At 50.4% G+C, this 21,724-nt stretch overlaps 1 protein-coding gene across 1 annotated transcript in view; it reads left to right on the plus strand.

Annotated features, from left to right (window-relative positions):
* The window catches only part of PRKCB (protein kinase C, beta), a 77,082-nt gene that overhangs the window by 53,385 nt on the left and 1,973 nt on the right, over window positions 1–21,724 (plus strand). The window contains exons 11-15 of the mRNA XM_010570624.1: window positions 322–384; window positions 2,378–2,516; window positions 6,057–6,137; window positions 6,397–6,504; window positions 12,931–13,071. Of these exons, the coding sequence (XP_010568926.1) occupies window positions 322–384; window positions 2,378–2,516; window positions 6,057–6,137; window positions 6,397–6,504; window positions 12,931–13,071 (532 nt within the window). The remainder of the gene's footprint in view (window positions 1–321; window positions 385–2,377; window positions 2,517–6,056; window positions 6,138–6,396; window positions 6,505–12,930; window positions 13,072–21,724) is intronic.

Genomic DNA, 21,724 nt, shown 5'->3' on the forward strand with positions numbered 1-21,724 from the left:
TAACTTTTCAAGCTGCATTGCCAGTACAGAGAAATGAACAGCCGTAGATCCCAGCTCTCGCTTAATGAGAATTTGTGTAACAAGAAGTGACAGCCCCCTGCTAGCCCACAGCAACCTGATCGCATCCCTACCCGATAGAAGCGGAGGGTGGGTTGTGTCATTCTTGTGTGATACCTGTCTCGTATTTTTATGTTGTGGCTGTCTTTATCCTTTGGTCACGTATGCCCAATGCATTTCATTTAGTGCAATTGGATTTGAAAGGTTTTTATTTTGATTCATCTCCTTTAATTATCAGTCTTCCTTTTAAATCTTTAATTTCAGGTTCTACGCAGCAGAAATAGCCATCGGCCTCTTCTTCCTGCAGAGCAAAGGCATCATTTATCGGTAGGTGAGCAAGTTCCTCCTTCCTCTCTTCCCCCGAGAACTCCAGCCACAGCCGGAGCGATGTGACCACTGCGATGCTCTGCAGGGCTCCCGCAGCCCCACTCTGCAGAGCAGCGACCGGCCGCGGGGCTCTCCTCCCTTCCAGGGCCACGGGTCAGGTTTGGCAGCTGCCGGTGGGGTACGCACACCCAAAACGGAGCTGGGAGCCTCGTGGTGTTGCCGGTTTTTGAGAAGGTTCTTGTCTTTGTCCCCGGTCTATAGGAAGGCAGCTTTGGTTCCTCTCTTGCCTCTGTTTCATGTGTTTCTCTCCATACGACACAAATGCTCGCTGGCAGCATGGCCCATTCTGAGCCACGTATTTTGCTGCAGGGCACTATTTTCTTACCATTAACACTAGACTAAGTGCTTATGAATGGCTTATTCTGAGGTCTGCAGTGCAAGTCTGTCACTTCTGGTTCAGACGCTAAAACTTCTTTTCCGTTCACAAAACGACTATAGCATCCGGAGTTAGCTCGGTTACCGCCAAGTGCCGGACCGGGCTCCGAGGCTGCAGTTTAAGCGCCGGAACTAGGGTACTGCTGCTCTTGCCTGCTCAGGAGTATTCCCAGAGCCCAAGGTAGAGCAGAGCATCCTAATGAGCGTCAGATACCATTAACTGCTTTGCAAAAAGAAATGCCAGCTGTGCTACTGAAGTTATGAGATGCTGAAGACTGTTCCAAAGATGAAAGAAGTGGAGCAAACCTGACACGAGGGGTGTTTTTTGCCATCAGCCACTACAGAGAGATTCTAGGTCTGCCGGTCCCCAGTGCTTCTTCTTCCTTCCTTCCTCCGAATCCGAATCCAGGCTCATATCCATCTGCCTTTGGCCCATCAGGGTTCTAAGCACTGACAGTAATTGGGAAAAACAGCCTTAGAAAACAGCAAGAAGTTGTAAATTATGCTGTTCCTTTTATTGGGCTCTTACTTAACAAAGCTAAGCCTCGTGCAGCCCCACGGCTCTGCTGAGCAGGCTGTTCCCAGTGGGGTGTTTCAGCCGGGGGTCTCCAAGAAAAGGGCTCACGCAGACACGGTGTGTCCTTCGTGCCGGACCGGGCGATGTGCGTTTGCTCTTCGCCTGCAGACGAGGCACGGAGCTGGGCAGAGCCGCAGAGACACGGCCGGCTGAGCCGATGGGCGAGCAGGGCACAGCCTGGGCTTGTGCCTGTGTCTGCCGCTCTGTCGCCTGCCTTGGCACTTAACGTCACCCTCGGGCAAGGGAAATCTTGCAGATGTGCTCTGATATTGAAATGGAGACCTCTGAGTAATGCTTTACTGTATAGGACGTGGCACAGATCACAGAACTGCATGGTAATGCCATGGCTGGTAATGTATAAATTGCACCTGAAATACGGAGTGTTTGCTGCAAAACTGTTCTTCGGGCTGGAGCACCCACCTCTGCGGAGGCTGCTCGGGGCTGGGAGTCGGATCGGGAGCTCTACAGCTGAAACTGTCTCCACAATTTGTGCTAAAGAGCAAAGCTCCTGCAGGGTATAACTAACAGATATTCTGTGGACAAGGATCAGAGAGAAACACGGCTGATTTGTACTTTCATGGGGGAGCATAGCATAGGTGATGCAGGGACTTCTGCTGAGTAGGTACTTCTTCATTGCCAGTGAGCTTTAAGTACACTTTGATTTTCATAGGCACAAAAAAAAAAAAAAAAAATCTATTAAATCTGTCTCCCTGCTAGATGAGAGTGTTTTCTGACGTACACTTAAAAGCAATTTGCCCAGCATGGTGTTCCTGTGGGTTAAAAGTGAAATAAACACTTCATCTTGACAGGTCTCTGACTTATTTTTACTCGTTTCCCCAAACATTATCCTACAAAGAGCCTGGGTGTCAGATGAAGCCAGAGCTCACTCACGAGAGAGCGCCTGGAGTCCAGAAACTTGTGTCTTTGCTGGGTGGCTTCATGGGTGGTCTTTTGCATCACTGTTTTGCTTTCACTTTGTAGAGACCTGAAGCTGGACAACGTGATGCTGGATAGTGAGGGGCACATAAAGATTGCAGACTTTGGGATGTGCAAGGAGAACATCTGGGACGGGGTGACTACCAAGACCTTCTGCGGCACTCCAGACTACATTGCACCCGAGGTAAGGGATGCAGAAGGGAAGTAGATGCTCCGTACGTGTTTGGGCAGCCTGTCTGACGCTCCGTTCCATGGGATGACCTTGCTTTGGGCAGCTTTCTGAGAGGAACAGGGCCGTCGGTGAATTCACTGTCAGCCTGGAAAGTTCATCCCCTGTAAGGAAGCAGTGATGCCGCATCTGCCTCTCTGTTTGGCTGCACGCCCTGCTTCTGCCTCAAAGTACAGAAAATCCTCCCTGCTGGTCTCCCTGCAGTGTGTTTTCCCTCTCTGGGTGTTTTTCCCATGTCTGTGTCGCTGGCGTCACCATGCCTGTCCGATCCTTGGCATGCTCAAACCCACCAAGGGCTGCTCCTTGCACCCTTCCTTGCTCCTGGAAAAGATGAGCCCAAGAGCTCAGCTTTGCCCCTCGCCATGTGTAACAGCCACTTCCAGCACAACATGACTGCTGGGAAAAATGAAATTATCGGTGGATAATATTTCCATGCGAAGTGGAATCTTTAGATGTCTCCAGCTTGCTACTTGCAGCGAAGGGCTGTGTGTCTGATGAGGAGAGGTTCCCTATTTACAGTTCTAGATCACTCCAAAATTACTGTGCATTTGGTTATTACTTATGTGATGGAGTCACATATGACACTTCCATGAAGTGCTATATGGATGCAATTTAAGGCAGACTTGTGAAATTCAGGTAGGTAATTATTCCCAAATGTCTGTTCCCTTAACATAAAAATATCCCTCTAAAATCTTCTCACTCTGCTGAATTTTCAATGATGAGATTAATATTTATTCATTTAAATGTTTTAGAGGAAGAAACTCTCTTTGCTAAGACATAGTTAGATGCGCTTGTATGCTAAACTACATTGTGTTTTGCTGCAGCCAGAGAGGTTTTTAATTACTCGTTCAAATGTGTGTTACATATCCTCATCTTACCAAGATTAATATTGGTGTTCGGTTGGTACATAGCTCAGTTGCTGTGTGTGATTAATACTCTTTCAAAGCAGGACAAATGACCAGTTCTCTTGGTATTTGCCTAAGCATTATCACTTAAATTCTTATTTTCCTCTCCTTGCTCTGTTTGGTTTTTTTTTCCAAAATAAAAACAGAAAATGGGAAATGAGGGTGCAAATCACTACAGTACCCAGGAATGGTATTAAAGCCTGCTACCAGTGGGTCTCAAAAGAGTGACTATACACATGCCCTATTTTGTAAATAGCAAAAGGGGGTATACAGTTCTGGCGTGGTCTCCTGCTGGGTGGCCAAGCCCGTGGCAGAGCCGGGGTCCCTGCGTGTAGCTCCGCTCCAGGGCCCTTCTGCTGGACCGTGCTTCCTCCCGTTGGGAAGCTGCAATGTTCTCGAGCCAACATGTCTTCAGGGTGAAAATGTCCTGTGATTTGCTTGACCCATTTTAAGGGCTTTTTCTATTCTAAGGTACAGCTCTGCGTGCCAAGGGGACAGGTACTGAGTGCAAATGACCCTGCATGTGTAATTTCCTCTGAACAAAACATGTTCTTCAGCTGTTGGGTTTTGACCTTCCCTAACATGCAGTCGGCGACTTCAATTTACAGAGACTGCTTTTCTGCAAGGATTTAATCTAAGTACTGTTTTCTTTTAAAGGCCTTTATGGTGTGAACAGTTCACACCTAAATTTCCCAGAGCACTCATAAATTGTCTAAAGAACAAGGGGAAAGAACTTTGAGTGCGCTCGGTTGAGGAATTTCAGAGCTGAAGCTCAATGTCTGATCTCAGCGGGAAGGGTCTGGCCAGACTGCAGGATGCCGTCAGGGCAGTCAGGGTCGTGTCACCGCGTTTGGACGTGTGGCTGGACCAGGACCAGGACCAGGACCAGGACCGAAGAGAAGATTGGCATCAGCCTTGCTCTCGAACCGTGCCTCGGTGCTGATGCTTTCGCGGGATGGAACTCATCTCTTCTTAGGTGGGCTGTCAGTGCCTGACCTGCATCTTGCCGTACCTCCTGGTCGGATCCCACTGGACACCGCCGAGGTCTTTTGCAAGGGCAGGGGCTGCCCAACATGAGGACTCTTGGGGTCCCAGGCATTGCCCGCAGCCACGGAGCCGCGGGACTGGAGCCCTGCTTGCGGACAGACCTCTGGGGCCGGATTGCTGTGTACGTCCTCCTGTGATTAGCATACGATCTGCATTTGTGCCTGAGCACAGGAATCTTCGCAGAATAGAATTCTGTAATTAGGGTGAATAAATTTTGTAATTGTTTCGCGTTCAGTAACAGATGGCAAAGCCCAAGGCCTGTCAAACCCCGAACGCTGAAATGACGCCCATCAGCAGCAACCCAGCAAATAAACCGGAGCTTGGAAGACCCTTCAAAGCAGAAAGGTGCCCGGGGGAGCCCGGCTCCTTCTGTGGCCCCTGGGTTGGACCCGTCACTGCTCCCCTTTGCGTGGGGCTGCAGCAGGAGGGGGCTGGAGGGACCCCCCCGTGCTGAAGGGAAGGCAGGAGGGGGCTGGCGTCAGGCAGCAGCCCCCGGGCGAGCGTGCGGACCCGGCGCCTTGCTGCACGCTTGAGCCGAGGGACACGGAGAGCCGAGCGGCAGAGGTGCCGTGGGAAGGAGCCGCGGGGCTCTCCCGGGGCTGGGTCCGTTTCTGCACCAGCCGCTTGTCTTGTTGGCGTGTGGGGTCTTGCGGCGGGGGACCGAGCCCCTCGCTGGGTTCAGCTGTGGGCACCCCAAACCACCGACGTGCACGGGTGAGGTCACTTGCTTTACAGAGGCAGGTTAGCCGGGTGGCTTTGCCGCAGGGTCGTATGATTATGAAATTTAGGGTGTTTCAGATTTTGTAGAGAAAATCACGGAAAAATACAAAAATTCAGGTTTTGGTGCCTTTTCCAAAATACATGTTGATATTTTTAAATTTAAAAAGAAAAAAAAAAAAACAACCAAAAAAACCCCACCAAAGTTATATCCTAACTCCAGAACAACTACATTGCTCAGGTAAGGGTAGGGCCATTGGTTATTAGGTTATTTCGTGAGGGATGTTCTGCAATAAATAATAGAAAGCAAACCGGCAGTCTGGAATGCAGAGGGTTTTGACTACCCATATGCTGCAAATCTGTTTTGAAGGGCCATGTACCATGCACAGAGGGCCAAACTCTGTGCTGTTACTTCAAACCAACTGCATTGAAGTCAGCGGAAAAAAATCCCAAAGTGCATCAGGATAAGCAAGAACGGCTGCTGCTGCTGCTCCAACGCGCCTGTCCGTGACGAATCTGAAAGAGCACAACAAATATGCTAAAGTTTCGTCTGAATCAGAATGAGTCTGTCTAAAATCACAGTGACTATTCTGTTTTTTTCTAATATTTAGTGCACATTTGAAAACTGATGATTTTTTTAAAGTTACTGAACTCTTTGCCTATTGTGCGTTCTGTTTATAATCGTGATTTCCCACCATTCAGAGACTGGTATCTCAGAAAATAACCTTGTCCTTTTGACCTGGACTACATCTTGAAATTAGTTTGTATTGTGCCAACAGGTTAAAAATGGGAGTGTATCAAATCCTGCTGTTTGTGTTGTTTTCAGATAATTGCTTATCAGCCCTATGGGAAGTCCGTGGATTGGTGGGCATTTGGAGTCCTGCTCTATGAAATGTTAGCTGGCCAGGTAATTGAATTTTAATTGATTCCTATGGGATTGTGTTAAATTCCATTGCGAGCATACGCTGACGTGTAATTTGTTTTGTTGCTGGCACACGGTGGGGGGCCATCTCCTCAGTGCTGGAGATGAAGCCGGGGACTGCAACGCCGAGACACGAGTCACTGCGCAGCGCAGCCGGGGCTGGTTTCGTGGCTGAGGACCACGGCAGCAAATGTAAACTCAAAGACGGAGAAATGCCGCTGAACCTCTGTTTGCTTTGCTCTAGGCTCCCTTTGAGGGAGAAGATGAGGACGAGCTCTTCCAGTCCATCATGGAGCACAACGTAGCCTACCCCAAGTCCATGTCCAAGGAGGCAGTGGCGATCTGCAAAGGGGTAAGGGCTGCCCTGCGTTCTCTGCCAGGAGGGTCAAGTGCAGGCGGTGGGACCTGACGAAGCTCCGTCGTGCTCTGGTGCCCGTGCTCTCCGCTCCCAGAACCGCAACTCGTGCTACTTGGTGTACATGTACTAAACCCAATTAAAAATAACACCTAGATCCTTTCTGTGCCGTTACAGTACACTGAGCAGAAACACAGGTAGGACCAGAGGTCTGACCTGTCTTTGCTCAGGGGAAGGTCAGGAGAAAGTTGGAGTGTTGGCTGGGATGCGGGAGTGGAGGGCATCTGCCCAGAGACCCTGCTCCCCGTTAGGTGACAACAGGGGAGCGTTATGCATCTTTGCCTGAGAAGAAGAATGATGCCTAGAGAAAATGAACATGATTTCTAAATAGATTTCCTAAGATCAGATACAAAGCCTTCATCCCGCAGAGGTTTCCGTTTAGCTCTGATGAGTCAGTCGCCCTTCGGGGCACCTGAAGTTCAGTGCTGGTGTGTGTCTCCGTTGGGTCACGGCACTATTTTCATTATCGTATCTCTTAATTTGCAGTGAAGCTCTGCATTGCCCAGTGTCCTGAGCTCTTTAGGGACTGGGCCTAGGCAAGGCTTAAATGCAGTCTGAGTTAATTTGGGTTGTGATGAATAAAGGCTGGCCAGGTCCTGATGTTATTATGCATATGTTTATTGCTTGGGACTGAGCCTCATCTCAGCCAGCCAGTGTCAAACAGTGCTATAAATATGTGTTTGTGTAGGAATTTAAAAAATGTTTGCTTTTAATAGTTAATATTTAAAATATCTGAATGTTCTATATCTCAAAATAGTGTTTCTATCTACAAATGACACATCTTGCGCTTAACGCTCCCACTGCGGCATTTCAAAGCCTCTTTCCAGTGTTGCCAGGATTCAGAGCTGGTGTTGAAGAGGAGTATTCACTTGTCCCGTGGGGAAGAGCTGCTGCAGGTGTTCCTCGCCTGGAACAGGGCGCAGGGAGGGGATGCGGTCCAGGCCAGCTGGCACTCACCTTCAGCAGAATGTAGTAAAATCGAGACCTTAATTCAGAAACCACACTGGTAATGGAAGGGGGAATTTCAGCAGACTTTCTCACCATCTCTGGTTCTTCTTGTTTTGATTGGGGCATGAGGGGAAAGTCCACTGTGTTCCTGGCCAGGCAGGAGGGAGGGAAGATGCTTGGTGATGGTGAGCATCGTTATCCCCACGGTGCCCAAGGGAACGGTGCTTGTGAGGGAGCAGAGGCCGGAACAGGGACAAATCTCACTGTCGGCTTTGTTTGCCGTTGCATCAGTCAAAATGTGAGTGCTGTAAATAGACGAGAAGAGACCATGACTGAAACGTCTGCTGGGTGTAGCTGAAATGGCTTTTCTCACTTTTGGAAATGTGAGGCTGCATGGGAGGACGTGTAGCCACGCATGGAGGGCTTGGTCCTTTATAAATTCCTGTAGTTTTTTTGCAGCGAAGTGGTGGTTCCCTTTGTAGAACTGTTGTTTCAGGGAAGTGCAGAAAAACTCCTGATGTTCTTTGCCGCCTGCTACACCAGACACTTTAATTAAAAATATGTGCGGTATCTAAGAACCATCAATAAGTGGGAAGCAAAGTATTTATGCTTTCCCCTGGAACACAGTAAAATATGTCTCAGTTAACTTCGGGGGCATCAGGGCCGTGCTGTTTGTGTTGGTACATGGCCAGTCTTCCAGGAGGGCACAAACCCAGCCTTATATCAGCCCAGAGAACAAACAATTGGAGAAGCCTCTACCCTAAACGTGAAGGATTTGGTATTTCACTGCCATGCTCTCCAAAACAATTCTGTTGCTCCCACGCGGTTTCACTCTGGCGTGCCGGTGCCAGTCATCACTTACTGTTGCACAGCTCGGAGATGAAAAGCATTTGATCCTGAAAGCCTTGTATCGGCCCAAGCCAAGAAACAAGCGTTAATCAGAGATCGTTGGCTGGGAAGCAAAATGGAGAGTTAACCAGAACACAGCTCCTTGACTCGACAGTCAGCATCAATTAGCAGATCAAATGGAGCATTTCCCTCCTCTGCTGTCAGCTCAGATTTTTTTCTGAAGACTGATGTCGGAGCTGCTGTTTCCGTGGTGCAGGTAGCTTAGCTTTGCTCTCTTGAGCTCTGGTTTGGTTGTGAGGAGCCAGGCTCCCGTTTCAGACCCATGGAGTGGCGCGCGTGTGTGCGCACGCAGGCACTGGCACAAACCGTCAGCTGTTTTCTGTCCCATATGGAGGGGTTTGACTGTGCATGAGCAAAGCAGCCCTTTCCAGGTGGACAGATTGCCTGCGAATATAAGCTCCCTCTTTAATCTCTGCCTGGTAGCAAAGGCATAAAATGGCATGTTTTCCACAGTAAAGTTTACAGGTATTTTGAGTGGTATTTCCACCGGTGGTGCTGCCTGGGAAAAGCACAGAATAGCTGCTTAGTGCCGCGCTGAATCCCTCTCGGAGGTGGAGGTGTGCCCGTCTCCCGGTGGCCGTGGGTACGGAGAAGGCGGCTGGAAGGTGGGAGCGTTTTGGGCCGTGCATGGCGAGCACTGCTGGGTGCCGAGGGGTTTGCTGCCTCTCGCTCCGGCTGAAGCACCAGGCTGCGGTCGGGATGGGGCCGGGATGTGGTGCCGCGGTGGCACGGCTGTGCTGCGCAGAAGCGTGCCCAGGCTGTGTGCCGGGATGGCGGAGGGACTGGTGCCTCGATGGGAAGCCCCTGATGGGCTGCTGTCCGTAAGCCATGTGGTCTCGTCAAACATGGACAAAGATCATCTGGGCCAGCTTTGCCTCTTGGTGCAAAATGTGCCGCTATTACATGAAGCCCATGAACGCGCAGCATCCGCTTGCCTTCCAGAGGCAAAGAGTAAAGCTGCGGTTTAGCAAAGCAGTTGAGTCCAGACTTGGACTCCCTGCACCTGAGCTGCAAACGTCAGATGTGATTTGGTCTAAAACATCCTTCCTTATCTGCGGGAGCCTGAAGGATTTTTGCTGCGTTAGTATGGGGATTAAACAAACTTGTTCCTGTTTAATACAAAGAAAGCTAAATGATTATCCTATGTAAGCCAGGAGAATCAAACTGCATGTTTATGGGGTCCTATATATCGATAACAGATGGTGCCTTCATGCTCACATGCATAAAAGCACAATCGGAAAACAAAATTTAATTTCTGGATGCCTATATTGAAAATACTGAATAACGGCACTGTAGTACAGCTCTGTTTAGCTTTACAGGCAGGTACATGAAGTAGAAAATCCTTCATGATTTATTAGTTGGCTGAGCTGCTCTGAATTTGGTGTGCATTTGTGTTACACTGAGGAAGCCGAGGGTTTGATGGCAACACTTTGATTTGGGGGGCAGGTGTGTGTAAAACAGCTTCCAGCAGAAGGCAGCAGGTAAGAACCTGGGCTCTGGCTGGAAAAACTAATGAGTAAAAGACCACGGACTGTCCTTGGTGGTGTGTGCGTACGAAGTGTCTGCAGGGCAGCGCGGTGGCTGAGGTCCAGCAGATTTGAGCAGGGTTGTCAACGTTCTCGCTGGGTGCCCGTGGGGGAATCGGGCTGTCCCGCAGGGGAGGGTCCCCTCGGGGGAGCCCCGGCACGGTGCAGCCTCGGGAGCTTTGCTGACCTCCAGGAGGGAGCTGGAGCTGGGAGGAGGACTGGGGAGCGTGGGGACGGGGCAGCGAGCCGCCTGCCCACTGGCACCGCTGGCCTTCAGAGCCTCCGTGGGGCCACAGCCTCCCCCTGCTAACACCTCCTTTGCAGATGAGTGACCGTACATCTGTCCGGCTCACACTATCAGATGCTTTCACAGCTTACGCACGGGCAACTGTGAGCTTTAGTGTCGACGGAGGCACAGATCCTGCAGACACGGACCTGCTTTCCCTCCTTGCCTTCTCTGGCAGTAAAAGCTAGAGGTGTGTCAGTGTGTTCAGGGTCAGCACTTAACAGAAAAGACCCACGAACAGATTTCTTTTCATTTTTGCTGAAAGCAAACTAAGCTATTTGACACGACAGCCAAATCACTAAATCAGTTTAGTAGCGCATTTCAGGCTCTCGCATTGTTGTCGGGGACTTGCTTTAGGAAAACCTCATTCAGTCACAGGATGCTTTTTACTCTCCCGCTTTAGCACAGCTAAGCGGGAACTGATTCAGTTGTCAGGATGCTGTCCGGAGCCCGCCGAGGAGATGCACAGATCCTCTTGTTGAGCTGAACCCGAGTCACCTTGAAGTGGATGTAGTGAAAGCCGAGGGACGGCGAGGTTCAACGGGGCACGGCATCGGCCTGTCCGTGTGCCGAGGGCGACGTGCGAGCTGCCCGGCGGCACCGAGGGGTTGGTGGGTCGCCCGCCTCGCCGCGCTGCCTCGGCAGCGGGAGGACCGTAAGCCCGCGGTGGGCTCCCTGCCTGCCGCGGCCACCGGCCCACCCGCTGCCAGCGGCGCCTGGTGGCATCGCTCCCCTCTCCTGGCAGGGGACGGCGGGGCTGGAGCCAGCCCCACCTGCTTGTCCGTGCTGCTGCCACGCTCGTTCAAGAGACCAAGAGGCGTAACATCTTCCACCTTGGCAGGCTTCTTACGCTGGGATTTGTTGGTTTGGGTTTTTTTAATAAAGGGCGGCATGCTGCAATACCAAGGGAAAGTGTATTATTTACAAAAAAAGTAAAACACTAGTCAGGAGAAAATCTTGCTTTTGTTTTTGCTGCCACCTGGCACCCCCATGGCCCTCCCTCTGCAGCCCACCAGCAGCAGCTCCCCCGTGCCTCCTCACACGGGGAAGGGCTCTGCAAGACTGATGCTGATGCCAGTCACATCCTTGCCCCGAGGAGAGGCATGTCTCACCATCTGGAAAATCACTTGTCCAGCTTGCAAAGCCCTTGCTGTTTGCAGATGGGCTTTGCAGGGGGTGATGCTGGTTCGAGGAAGCCTCGCTCCATCACTCTTTCAGCTGCAGGTTGCCTCCGCAGCTGGCTGGCCATGGATGTAGTGCTATTTGCTAGCAGAGTGGTTAGCAGCTCCGCTCTTATTTCACATGTGTTGGGTGGGGGTTTTTTTTTCAAGGGGTTTTTGGTTGGGGTTTTTTTGCAGGCTTTTCCTTGCTTTCAGTTCCCTGTTGTAGCATTACTTTTAAAGATCAGCTTCCCTGAGCAGGTTTGTTTTGTGCAGTCGTGGATGGCAGGGCTGACTTGTGTCAAAACACTTACGCCTTGGGGCAGAGGAGCTCTGCCTGGACGCAGGACCTGGCGGGGGTCATCAGCTCCCCGTGGCACGGCAGGCTGCCTGCCGCCACAGTGCTTGGGCTGATGCCTTTATTTCTGTCAGAAGATGCTTGCTTACAAAAAACATGTCTTTTTGGGTGTGGGCCAGTCTCAACAGAAAGGTGGGGAGTCTTGTCTCTCCGTCCCACCTCCCCCGAGCTGTGGGTGCCCTGTCCCTCCCAGGGGCTGGCAGGAGGGCAGCGGGGGGCTCTTGCAGACCCACGGCCCTGGGCCACAGAGTCAGGCTTGCTGCAACCTCTGCACAGCTCTGGGATCAGTTTTAACTGCCCTGCTTTTAATAAAGTAGTCCTTTCGTTGCAGGTGTATGGCTCATATTCTCCGTGCTTATCAACGTCTTGTAAATCTCTGGAATCTCCATCTGATCTCTGAACACAGCTCAAACAATGCCCCCAGGATATTAATGTTTGTACAGCCGCCCTTAATCCCCATGGCCCATTTCACTTTTCTTATTGAGCCAGTGAAGAGGAGAAGTGTAGATGATAAACAACATTAATGGACTGTTGGTGCTTTTTTCCTCCAAATTGACTCTTTCATTAGAAATACACCTCTTGTCTGCTGCTGCGGCTCCAGAAAAGTGGGGGTTCTGCTTCTAGGGCTAATGAAAGTTTTTGAGGACAGATTGTTCATCTTAAATCAGCAGTGGCCTTTCAAATTAATTATGCAGATGCTGAGAAGTTGGCTACCGAGCAAAGGGACTGCTGAGCAGCTTTGCACGCATCCTGCTCCCCCCGTTGTAGCAGGCTGGGGAGACTGCAGTGATGCGGGGAGCTCTACCAGCACCCTGACATTACTTCTTGGTGAACCAGTTTCATTCCCAGAGGAAAAGGGGATGTGCTTATCCCACCCAGTGCTCACGTGCCTGCGATCTGCTTAGTCTGCTGTTGTAAGCCATTGTCAACCTTCCCTGTCCCTGGAGCTGCTCTGGCTTCTCCCTCTGTCCTCTGCTTTGAGCACCAAAAGCAGCAGAGGAGATGGGAGCCCCTCTTGGGGTCCGGACCCTGATGCGGGGCATCCCGGGACAGCGGCTGCGTGGTGCAGGCTGCCCAGCCGGGCATCGCAGCACCCTGGGGACTTCTCAGAGTGGACATTCTGGGAAGCAGTTGGACACTCTGTGAGTGACTGTTTCTTCTCTTCCTCTCCCCAAGCTGATGACCAAGCACCCTGCCAAGCGACTGGGATGTGGTCCAGAAGGGGAGCGGGACATCAAGGAGCACGCGTTCTTCCGCTACATCGACTGGGATAAGCTGGAGCGCAAGGAGATCCAGCCTCCCTTCAAGCCAAAGGCTGTAAGTGTGGCTGCGTTAAGCATGTTTCTCCCCTCCCGTTCTCCCACATGCCGGTTCTTTCCTGTGCAGTCTCTCCCACTCGTGCTCGTGGGTGCCCACGCACAGGCATACGTGCGGGCGCTGCTGGCCCGGCCCGCAGCGCGGAGGTACCGTCTCTCTGCCTAGGAGATCGCGTCTCCTCGCTTTTGGCACGTGTCAGACCACTGCTGTGAAAGGATAGCTCTCGGACGCCTGGTCTCGCTCTGACTTGCAGGGGTAGAAACACCACGCGTTTAGCTCACGGATTTAATTGCGTTGCAGTACTGTCTGTCTGTTATCCCAGGGGTCAGTCTTTCTGTTCTTTTTTTTCCTCCCTTCTTCTTAAGCTGAACAGGTCTCTCTCTTTTTTTAATCTAAACTTTATTTCAACATCTAGCTCAGCACCATAGTCTGTCTGAATTGGCAACGGAGCTGTATTTCACTCAACGGTTTCTCTCCAAGGTAAAGCGGTGGAAGGCTGGAGCCTGGCTCGCGTGCGGGCGCTGACGCGGGTGGAGAGGAGCTCTGCAGTGAGGAGAACCTGGCTGCCCTCTGTCATCTCCGCCGTGCTTTAAGATGGGTTCTAGTCACGAGAGGGATGCTGTGTGTGCTGGGAGTGCGAGGCTGTAGGGGGAGATAAGCTGCCAGCAGCAAAACTGAGGTGGAGGCATGAGTAATCGGAAAGCTATTTGTCAAAAAAGACGAGACTACTTGACTACTCCTTGGTCTAGCTGTCTTTGCAGTGACATCTGTCCGTGTAATGCCTGTGCCAGTGCAGGGGTGCAGCCTGAGCCACAAAGCGGGTTTCATCGCCTGCGGCGTACGGGGTTCATGCTGAAGCAGCACGAGGGCATGAGCCTGCGAGCTGCGGAGCTTGGGCTTCCCTGTACGACCCCGAGCACGTTGTTTGCTGCATCTCTCTGCCCGTGGTCTCTCTGCCCTTACCAAGAGAGGATGCACAGGTAGCAGTGACCACGTAGACCTGGGGACAGGGACATCTCTCCCTGGATTTCTCTATTTCCCTTTGCCACTGTTGGGACTGGCAGGATCACAGCTATGCCCAAGTCTATCCACGGTTGTCCAGGTCCTTAAGGCATAGGCTTATTCCTGTGTTTCCACCTCCTGCGTGCCTGTTAGCTGCTGTGCCTAGTTGGGCACTGGTGTTTTACAGAAAGCTGTGAATCCAAAGTTAAATCGATTTACATGGCTGATATGGACTGATATTTATGCCCAGTGATCAAGGTGGGGACATTGCATGCTCTCTTAATCCATCATGTTGGATCACAACTCAGGAGTCTAGAGATGCTCCATGTATTTAACTGAGCCTTCCCCTGCCCCACTGCCCTTAGCAACGTTGGACGTGTCTGTTTTCCTCTGCTTTACAGTAAACCTGTTCTTTTGAAGGGACCCTTTCAGTGCTTGGAAGAACTCCGCTTTCAGGGAAAACGTGGAGTAGGGTGCTCGGCTCCTTTAGCTCTCCTCCCTCTAAATGCCTCTCTGCTCTAGCAACCTTTTCCCTTCTACAGCTCCTTGCTTGACTGATGAAATACAGATAAACCGCCCATTAGCTGGGCTCAGCAGGAGCCTCCGCAGCCTCGTCTCCCTCCCGGCATGCAGCGTTGGAGGGGGAACGGCTGCCAACCAGGAGGTCTGCTCCTTGCCCTAGGTCTGACAGCGATGCCTGGCGTACACTTGGTGCTGCATATTTTAATTTCAGACAAGTATTTTTACAAACTTAACTCCTGTGCAGTGATGCCTTTGCAGGAAACTCTGTCGGGTACTTGTCCTCAGAGCCTTGCACTTCCATGGCTGAGCGCTGCTTCTGTGCAGTGCGGGCTTGGGCTGCCCTCTGCATCAGCAAAGAGAAAAATGTCCCATTCTCCTTGCCTGTCTCAGAAATGTGGAGATGCAGGTTGCTGGGAAGCAGCTGGTGATGGTTAGCACAAGAGTTCTGAACTGCTGCCTGCTTTCCTTTCCCTCAGATGGGGTGGAATCTTCAAGCCATTAGACCATGTAGGGAAGGTATTACCGGGAAGGCATTAACTTTGATATCAAAGTATAATAGTGCAAAAGTGTTTGGGGCTGTTTGTACACACCATGATGTGTGTGGGCTTAGGGTGGGATCCAACCTTTGTGCAAAGGATGCTGAGACATGGGGTGGGTGGTCTGTGAGCTCCAGCCGTGGTGAGGATGCTGCTCCGCACCCGGAGCCCATCGGGAGGGCTGAGCTGGCACCAGGGCTTCGGGGGTCTTATTCTGCAAGAGCCCTTTTCTCCTGAAATCCGTAACTCCTGCTGTTTCCTGCCTCTGTGTGCGTTTGCTAGCAAAGCTGTTGCTGTCCCCCTCCTCTACATCTGCCCTTTCTTCCTGAGCAGATCCCCAGTGATGCTCTTTGCCTTGGGTTGTGGCATAGCGTTATTTGTTGTTTGGTGTTTTACAGTTAAAAACAATTTAATTCTGTCAAAAGTGCTTTCTTACTGGTTTTAAAATGTGCAATTTTTGTCCTGCTTTAAATGTCTTATTTCCTTAAAAATCCTTTTGATGCTGGACCTTGGAAGGGGGACGGTAAGCTGCCGTCTGTCGCATGTCACCTCACGGCTGGTGCTGGGGAAAATTCACCATTTGATAGGACAGGAAGATTAATAGAAAGGTAGGCGCAGTAGATTTAGGATTTAGGTAGGATTAAGACAACTCAGGTACCTGCTGATAGCTGATATTTCAACAGCAGTGCATCTGTGCTGGAAAATGCTGCTCCTTTCATGCCAGCTGTGAGCACAGATCAGAGCAGCACGGAAATGAAAATCTGGGTTCGGGCACCTTCACAATGTACTTGGGCGGGTCACGAGGAAAGACGTTGCTTACTGCTTCTGACCTTCAGCCACACATGCAGGGCTTGAGCACTTGCTGGAGTGGGGGATTTGTGCTAGCCTGGCTCTTCACCTTGGCTTAAGTCTTCTCGTTTTTTCTTTTTTCTTTTTCTTAATTAGCTTCTATAAAGATAAGGTTACAGATTGTCTGCAAGCCAAATTTTCAGCATACAGAATAATATGCAGATGCGGGCTCGGTATCTGCCCACAAATGCCCACAGCCTTCCCGTGCTCCAGCCCCGTGTAGTGCCTGAGCACTTCAACCCCGTGAACACAAGCCGAGGGTGAGCAAAGCCCCGTCTGAATTGTCTTTAGCATCATGTCGACAAATTTTGCTTATCGGAAGGTATCATTAATTCATGTTTGCTCATTGCTCAAGTAGCACAAAACCTCCTCTTGTGTATGTGAGTGCGGTGGGCAGCTTCGTGCTGCCTCCGCACCTCTCCCCGCCGGGGTGGTCCCCTGCCTGCACCCAGTCTCCGCAGAAGCATCTTCGCTAGTTATCTCTTCTCTAGCACCCACCCACAATATTTTTGCCACCTTTCTATGATTTTGTAACATCTCTGCAGGTAGGGAGCGTGGGTACAAGCAAGGGCTCTCCGTGCCTTCCCAGCGGCCACTTGCCGGGAAGGCTTCACATCGCTTCCCAGAAACCTGCGGCATTTTACACCAACAGGAAAATGGACGCTTCAGCCCTCTGCCTGGCTTGGGTGTTACGTACCCAGAGCCGAAAATAAATTCCCAAGAGCTCATGTGTTGCTTCCTGCTTTGTGCTTGATTAACCTTTATCACAGAGATGGTAACGAGACAGATCAGAGTCTGGGTTGTCTTTGGTGTGCAGAAACTCGGCGGTTTTGACATGGGGCTGCGCTTGGCTGCTTCGTGGTTTGGCTTGTGCATAACAATTCCTTTCGTGGGTCTGCATTTACCCTGGGAAGTGTATTTACACTTGCCTGCTTTCTCTGTCTCTCATTGAGATAATTATTGTTTTTGGTATCTAATTACTCCTTTACTTTACATAAAGCCTAGTGATTTGAAAAGTCTCCTCATTTTGAGAGCGTTGAAATCACACAGCAGAGCACAGGATTACTCACAACAGGACAAGGGTTTAAAAAAATTGCTTTTAATCTAATAATTTTTAATTGCATAAATTAATTTTCTTCTAACTGCTTTGAATTAATATTGAAATGCCTTTTATAGACCTGGACGCATGAAAACACCAGTTATCCTGTATGTGCGTTTTTGTAGCCTTAGTTTCAGTCTTTACGAGGTGAGTTCAGGTGTTTGCATAAGTGATTTCCTAATTAGATGAGATGTAAGGATTGAGGGGGCCAACAGTGGGCAGGAGCATGCCGTGGAGAGGCGGCCGAATGTGTTGAGGTTAAACATCTCATCTCGTAATTGAGTCAAGATTTGCTCTGGTAGCCTCAGGGTCCCGTAAAGACTTTCTCTGAGATTCCCCTCTGATTATTCAGCCGATATTCTCAGTACATTGGGAAGAAGCTTGGCTTTGTTCATAGGAGAGAGATGAAAGCCAGGGCCGTACATCAGAAAACCCTTGCAGCGAACGCTCTCAGCCTTTGCCCGGAGCAAGGATGAATGCGGGCTGGAGCATCCTGAGCTGTGGTCTGGGATCGTTAGCCAAACACTTAGGAACAAAAAGCACCTTTGGTCCCTGTTCACCCTGACCAGCGCAAAGGGGCTCTTGGTGTGGCCCCAGGTTCATGCTGCGAGCCAAATTCCCCCAAGAAGGGCGCATCTGTTTCCAGAAGTGTCAGAGAGCCCTGATCCTCCCTCAGGGGGCAAAAGCCAGGTTTCTAGCCCAGCGCAGCACCAGGAAGGTCAGACTGGCCCAAGAGCTGCCTGGGAGGCCAGTGGGATTGTGGCTGTACCACTGGTTTGGGCCAGAAAAATGGGAAATCGAGGGTGCGTTCAGCCCACCGCTTCTCCTCGGCTCCTTGGGAGCAAGGGCTTCATCACAGCAGGAGAACAGCCATCCTCGGCTTTTTATGATCTTTGATTGCATCTTAGGGATCAATGGAAAATATTTTATTATGCCTTTTTTCTCTATTTGAAATCAAGCTAGAAACTGATAAAATAAAAAGGCTATCTTCTAAGCTGACAGTTTTATTTCTGCAGCTTGAAAAAAAAAGTCATTCTATGCTGGCTATAAATATTAGACAGGACACATTGGGGATTTATGTAAGATATAAATTCCCACCCTCCCCCTTTCTCCATTCAGGATGGAGTGATGCCTGTACATTAATATAGTACTAAAATGAGGCAGATTTTTCACAACATGGCTTTAGATAAATGTAAAAATTCATACAGCATGTCTCCCGTCCTTTAAAGAGGAACTTAATTTCGGAAGCTTTAAAGATGGTGCTCCTGCAGAGAGCGACCATTTGCCGTCCGGAGCGGCCTGGATCCTTCTTGCTCTCTCTTAGCACAATGTGGGCCAGATCTTGCATCTGAAACTCCAGCAGTGTTGGGCTTTGGCCACTGGAGTAAAACCTGCCACGTTCCCGAGAGCCAGTGGCTGCCTGTGGCATCGTGGGGGTGGCAGGACAGCACAGAGGCATGGTCACAGCCTTTAGACCTTGGGTTTGGGCTTGGACGTGGCTCCTATAAACCCAAAGACAATTTCCAGCCTTAAAGTATATATTTTATACCTGTGAAAGTTCCCAAAGAGGAGGATATGCTGATTGGTTTGCTGATAATGACAAGTTCTTATGCATCCAAACAGAAAGTCTGCAAACCTCACAAAGCTGGGCATGGAATACTATGGATAGATGCGACTTCTAAAATTTTCCATCCACATATTCTTGCCTTATTTCATTATGATGAGAATTATTCCTTGCCAACATACATATTAAAAATATATTTGTATTTTCTATCCCTATAACTGGAAGTGTTTCACAAGGATTAGTTTTCACATGTTTGATGGGGTTGCTCTTGTTTGATTTTTATTTTTTTTTTTTTTTTTAAGAGACAGCACATTTCTTTATAGCAAAAAGGCGGCTAGGGCTGTCAGACATTTCGCATGAAGTGCCTTGCATGTCTCCACCGAGATCTCATGAAGCTAATAGGCAATGACAGCTATATTTTCAGAGCACTGTAAGGCTTTCACTGTATATGGAGTTGATAGAACGTGCAGGTGAGCGGCTTATTAGCAGGTAAACCCTGCTATGTTCTGTGTTACTGCACTGATAACCTTAAGCACTGCAGACTTTCCCAGTAATCTTGCTCATAGTTTGTTTTATCCCGGTGCTGAAGGGGAAGACTAGGGACAATGTGGCCTCGAAAAGCCCGTCTCTTTGTTTCATGACTTTAGCTTCCAGGCTTTGTGAAACTGGCAACTTCAATTTGGGGAATTTATTTTCTATTTTGATGCTAATAGGATGGTTTTCGGGAAGGCATTTGGCTGTTGCTGACTTGTCAAACATCTAAAACTTACTTTTGCAAGACTCTAAAGCTGTACTTGATTGTGTGGTCTGGAGCAGCGACCAGCTCTTCCCAAAAAACTGGAGCTGTGACAGGTCTTGGTCAAATTCCTCATGGTGGGAATTGTCAGCTCATCTGGAGAGAACCTCGCTCTTCGTTTCTGGACATCCGTGAACCTCGCTGCTGTCCTGCTGCACTGGAGAGAGGGGTATCTGCCAGCCTTTGAGCCCGCCGGTGATACGGTGCCTGGCGTAAGCATCCCCCAGGACCGCTTCCCCTGGGGAGGGTCCGGGGGGGCTCGGCTGCCCCCGCCTCTGTCCCCCAGCACGGCTGGGGTGCTGCTTTCCAACGGCTCCCGGCCTCAGCAGAGACAGCGGGCTGGGATCAGACGTGACCTGCGGACGGGGAGCGTGGGTACGGCTGGAGTAACCGCGAGGGGAAGGTCACCGGCAGGTCCCAGTCTGGCCACTTCTTCGTGTGATGCCGAGCCTCCGCCTGCCCAGGAGATGGGCACGTCCCTCTTAGTTTGCACCCGCCTGCTGCCCGCAGGAATGGGGTGCTTGGACAGAAGAAGAGGTGCGGAGAATTGCCTCGGGATGGGTCCGTACAGCAGTCAGGGATTGGCAAGGTACAAGAACTTGGGCTTTTTCTAGGGAGTAGCTCCCGAGCTGTGTGTCTGCCAGTCTGCTCGCTGCGCTTGTGTCTTCATTCTCCATCTCCTCACTGGGCTTCTGTTGTTAATTTGACCCGGGCTCTGTGTTTTCTGGTGCGGGGACCCATACCCTTTCTCTGGAGAGGTCATTTTCCACTCGGGTCTCTGTGTTTGAAATCAGGGATTTCCAGAAAGTTGTTTCTGGAGGGCCACAATGTGGATGGCATCGTGCTGGGACCACAGCCAAGGGCAGCTGGGGCAGGTTTTCCCCCACCAACGCGATGCTCTTCATAGGCTGCATGAAAAGGCTTCTCAGGCTCATTTTGGGAAGCCCTCATCTTCAGTACCCTCCTGGTGAACTGGTTTGCACTGTGTTTGCATGTTTGGTTTGGGGGGATTTTGTTTGTCTTTGGATTTTTTATTTTTCCTAACTCCTCCCCTGGGCAGCACCAACTCATTTTTGCATCAAAATACTTACAAAAGAGCAAACCACATTGTGACCTACCACACCAAGTGCTCTTGCCTGGGCTCAGCTGCGGGCTCAGCCGTGGGGCCAGAGGCAGGAGCCGTGTTCACCGGGGCTGGGGCTGCAGCGTGTGTGACTGCGGCAGCCCAGAAGAGATGCAGGGGGAGAAAACTGCCTCTGAGGTCTCTGAGTAAGTTTGAGTGCTGAGTTAGAAACCACGCTGAGCTCAGGGTGACGGACAGGAGATGCGCTTGGGAGCAGAAGCTTGACAAGTCCAGACTAGAAATATGCTGTAGGTTGAGACATGGCCTTACAACATATGAGAGGGAGGGATGGGCTCAGAGGCTTCAACTCAGCAGTAACTAGAGTTAAATTGGCTCAAATGTTACCCATTGAACTTTTTTTAGAGGCTTGGGGATAAGAAGTGTCTCACTTGGCACCGTAAGAACATACAAGAGCTGCCAATGAAACATGCCGTTGGAGGCTGATGGATGTTCACGTCTTCCCTGAAACCTCCCCTCTGGCAGAGGAAGGAATTGGGAAATGTTGAAGTTTACATGTATTTGTCTTTAATATTTTATTATATTTAGTCTGACGTTTATTAAAAATGTAAATCTGTTTCCTTAGCAAATGAAAGTTAAATACCAGGAAAAATATTCCCAGCACTTGAAGCGTATGTTCTCCATGGGGAAATGGAAGGAGAGAACTGAGGGACCGGGAGATGCTGGCTTCTGCATCTCGTCGGAGAAAAGAGGGCCAGGAGAGCATCAGTTGTGTGTCAGCTCCGATAGGAGGGAGAGTTCACCAGCCATTAGAGCAAAGTCATTACATGCAGTTCATAGGGATGTGACATGCGTGTGATAGGTAGTAATTGAGCACAATTTGTAGCTGCTGCAGTGACCCGGTATCCACCTGTTATTATCTATTGCTATTATTATTATATTAAATCATGACTTGCAGCATGGGAAGTTACAGGACCCTTGTTTTGATGGCTAAGAAAATTAAATAAGGCATTTGGCATGCCTCCCTGCTCCCGACCTCCCTCTTTCGCTGCAGAGACTGCAGCACAGCCAGCCGGGTCCTCGGCTGCTGCCCAGGGCTCCTGCTCCGCGGCAGCCCGGGAGCGATGGATGCTGACCGACCCCCGAGGAGGGTCTGGCACTCTCGGGTGCTTTCCAGGCCCCGTGTTTTCCTGTCCCGCAGTGC

This window comes from Haliaeetus leucocephalus, unplaced genomic scaffold (assembly GCF_000737465.1).
Source record: "Haliaeetus leucocephalus isolate CR32 unplaced genomic scaffold, Haliaeetus_leucocephalus-4.0 Scaffold295, whole genome shotgun sequence".
NCBI classification, from domain to species: domain Eukaryota; kingdom Metazoa; phylum Chordata; class Aves; order Accipitriformes; family Accipitridae; genus Haliaeetus; species Haliaeetus leucocephalus.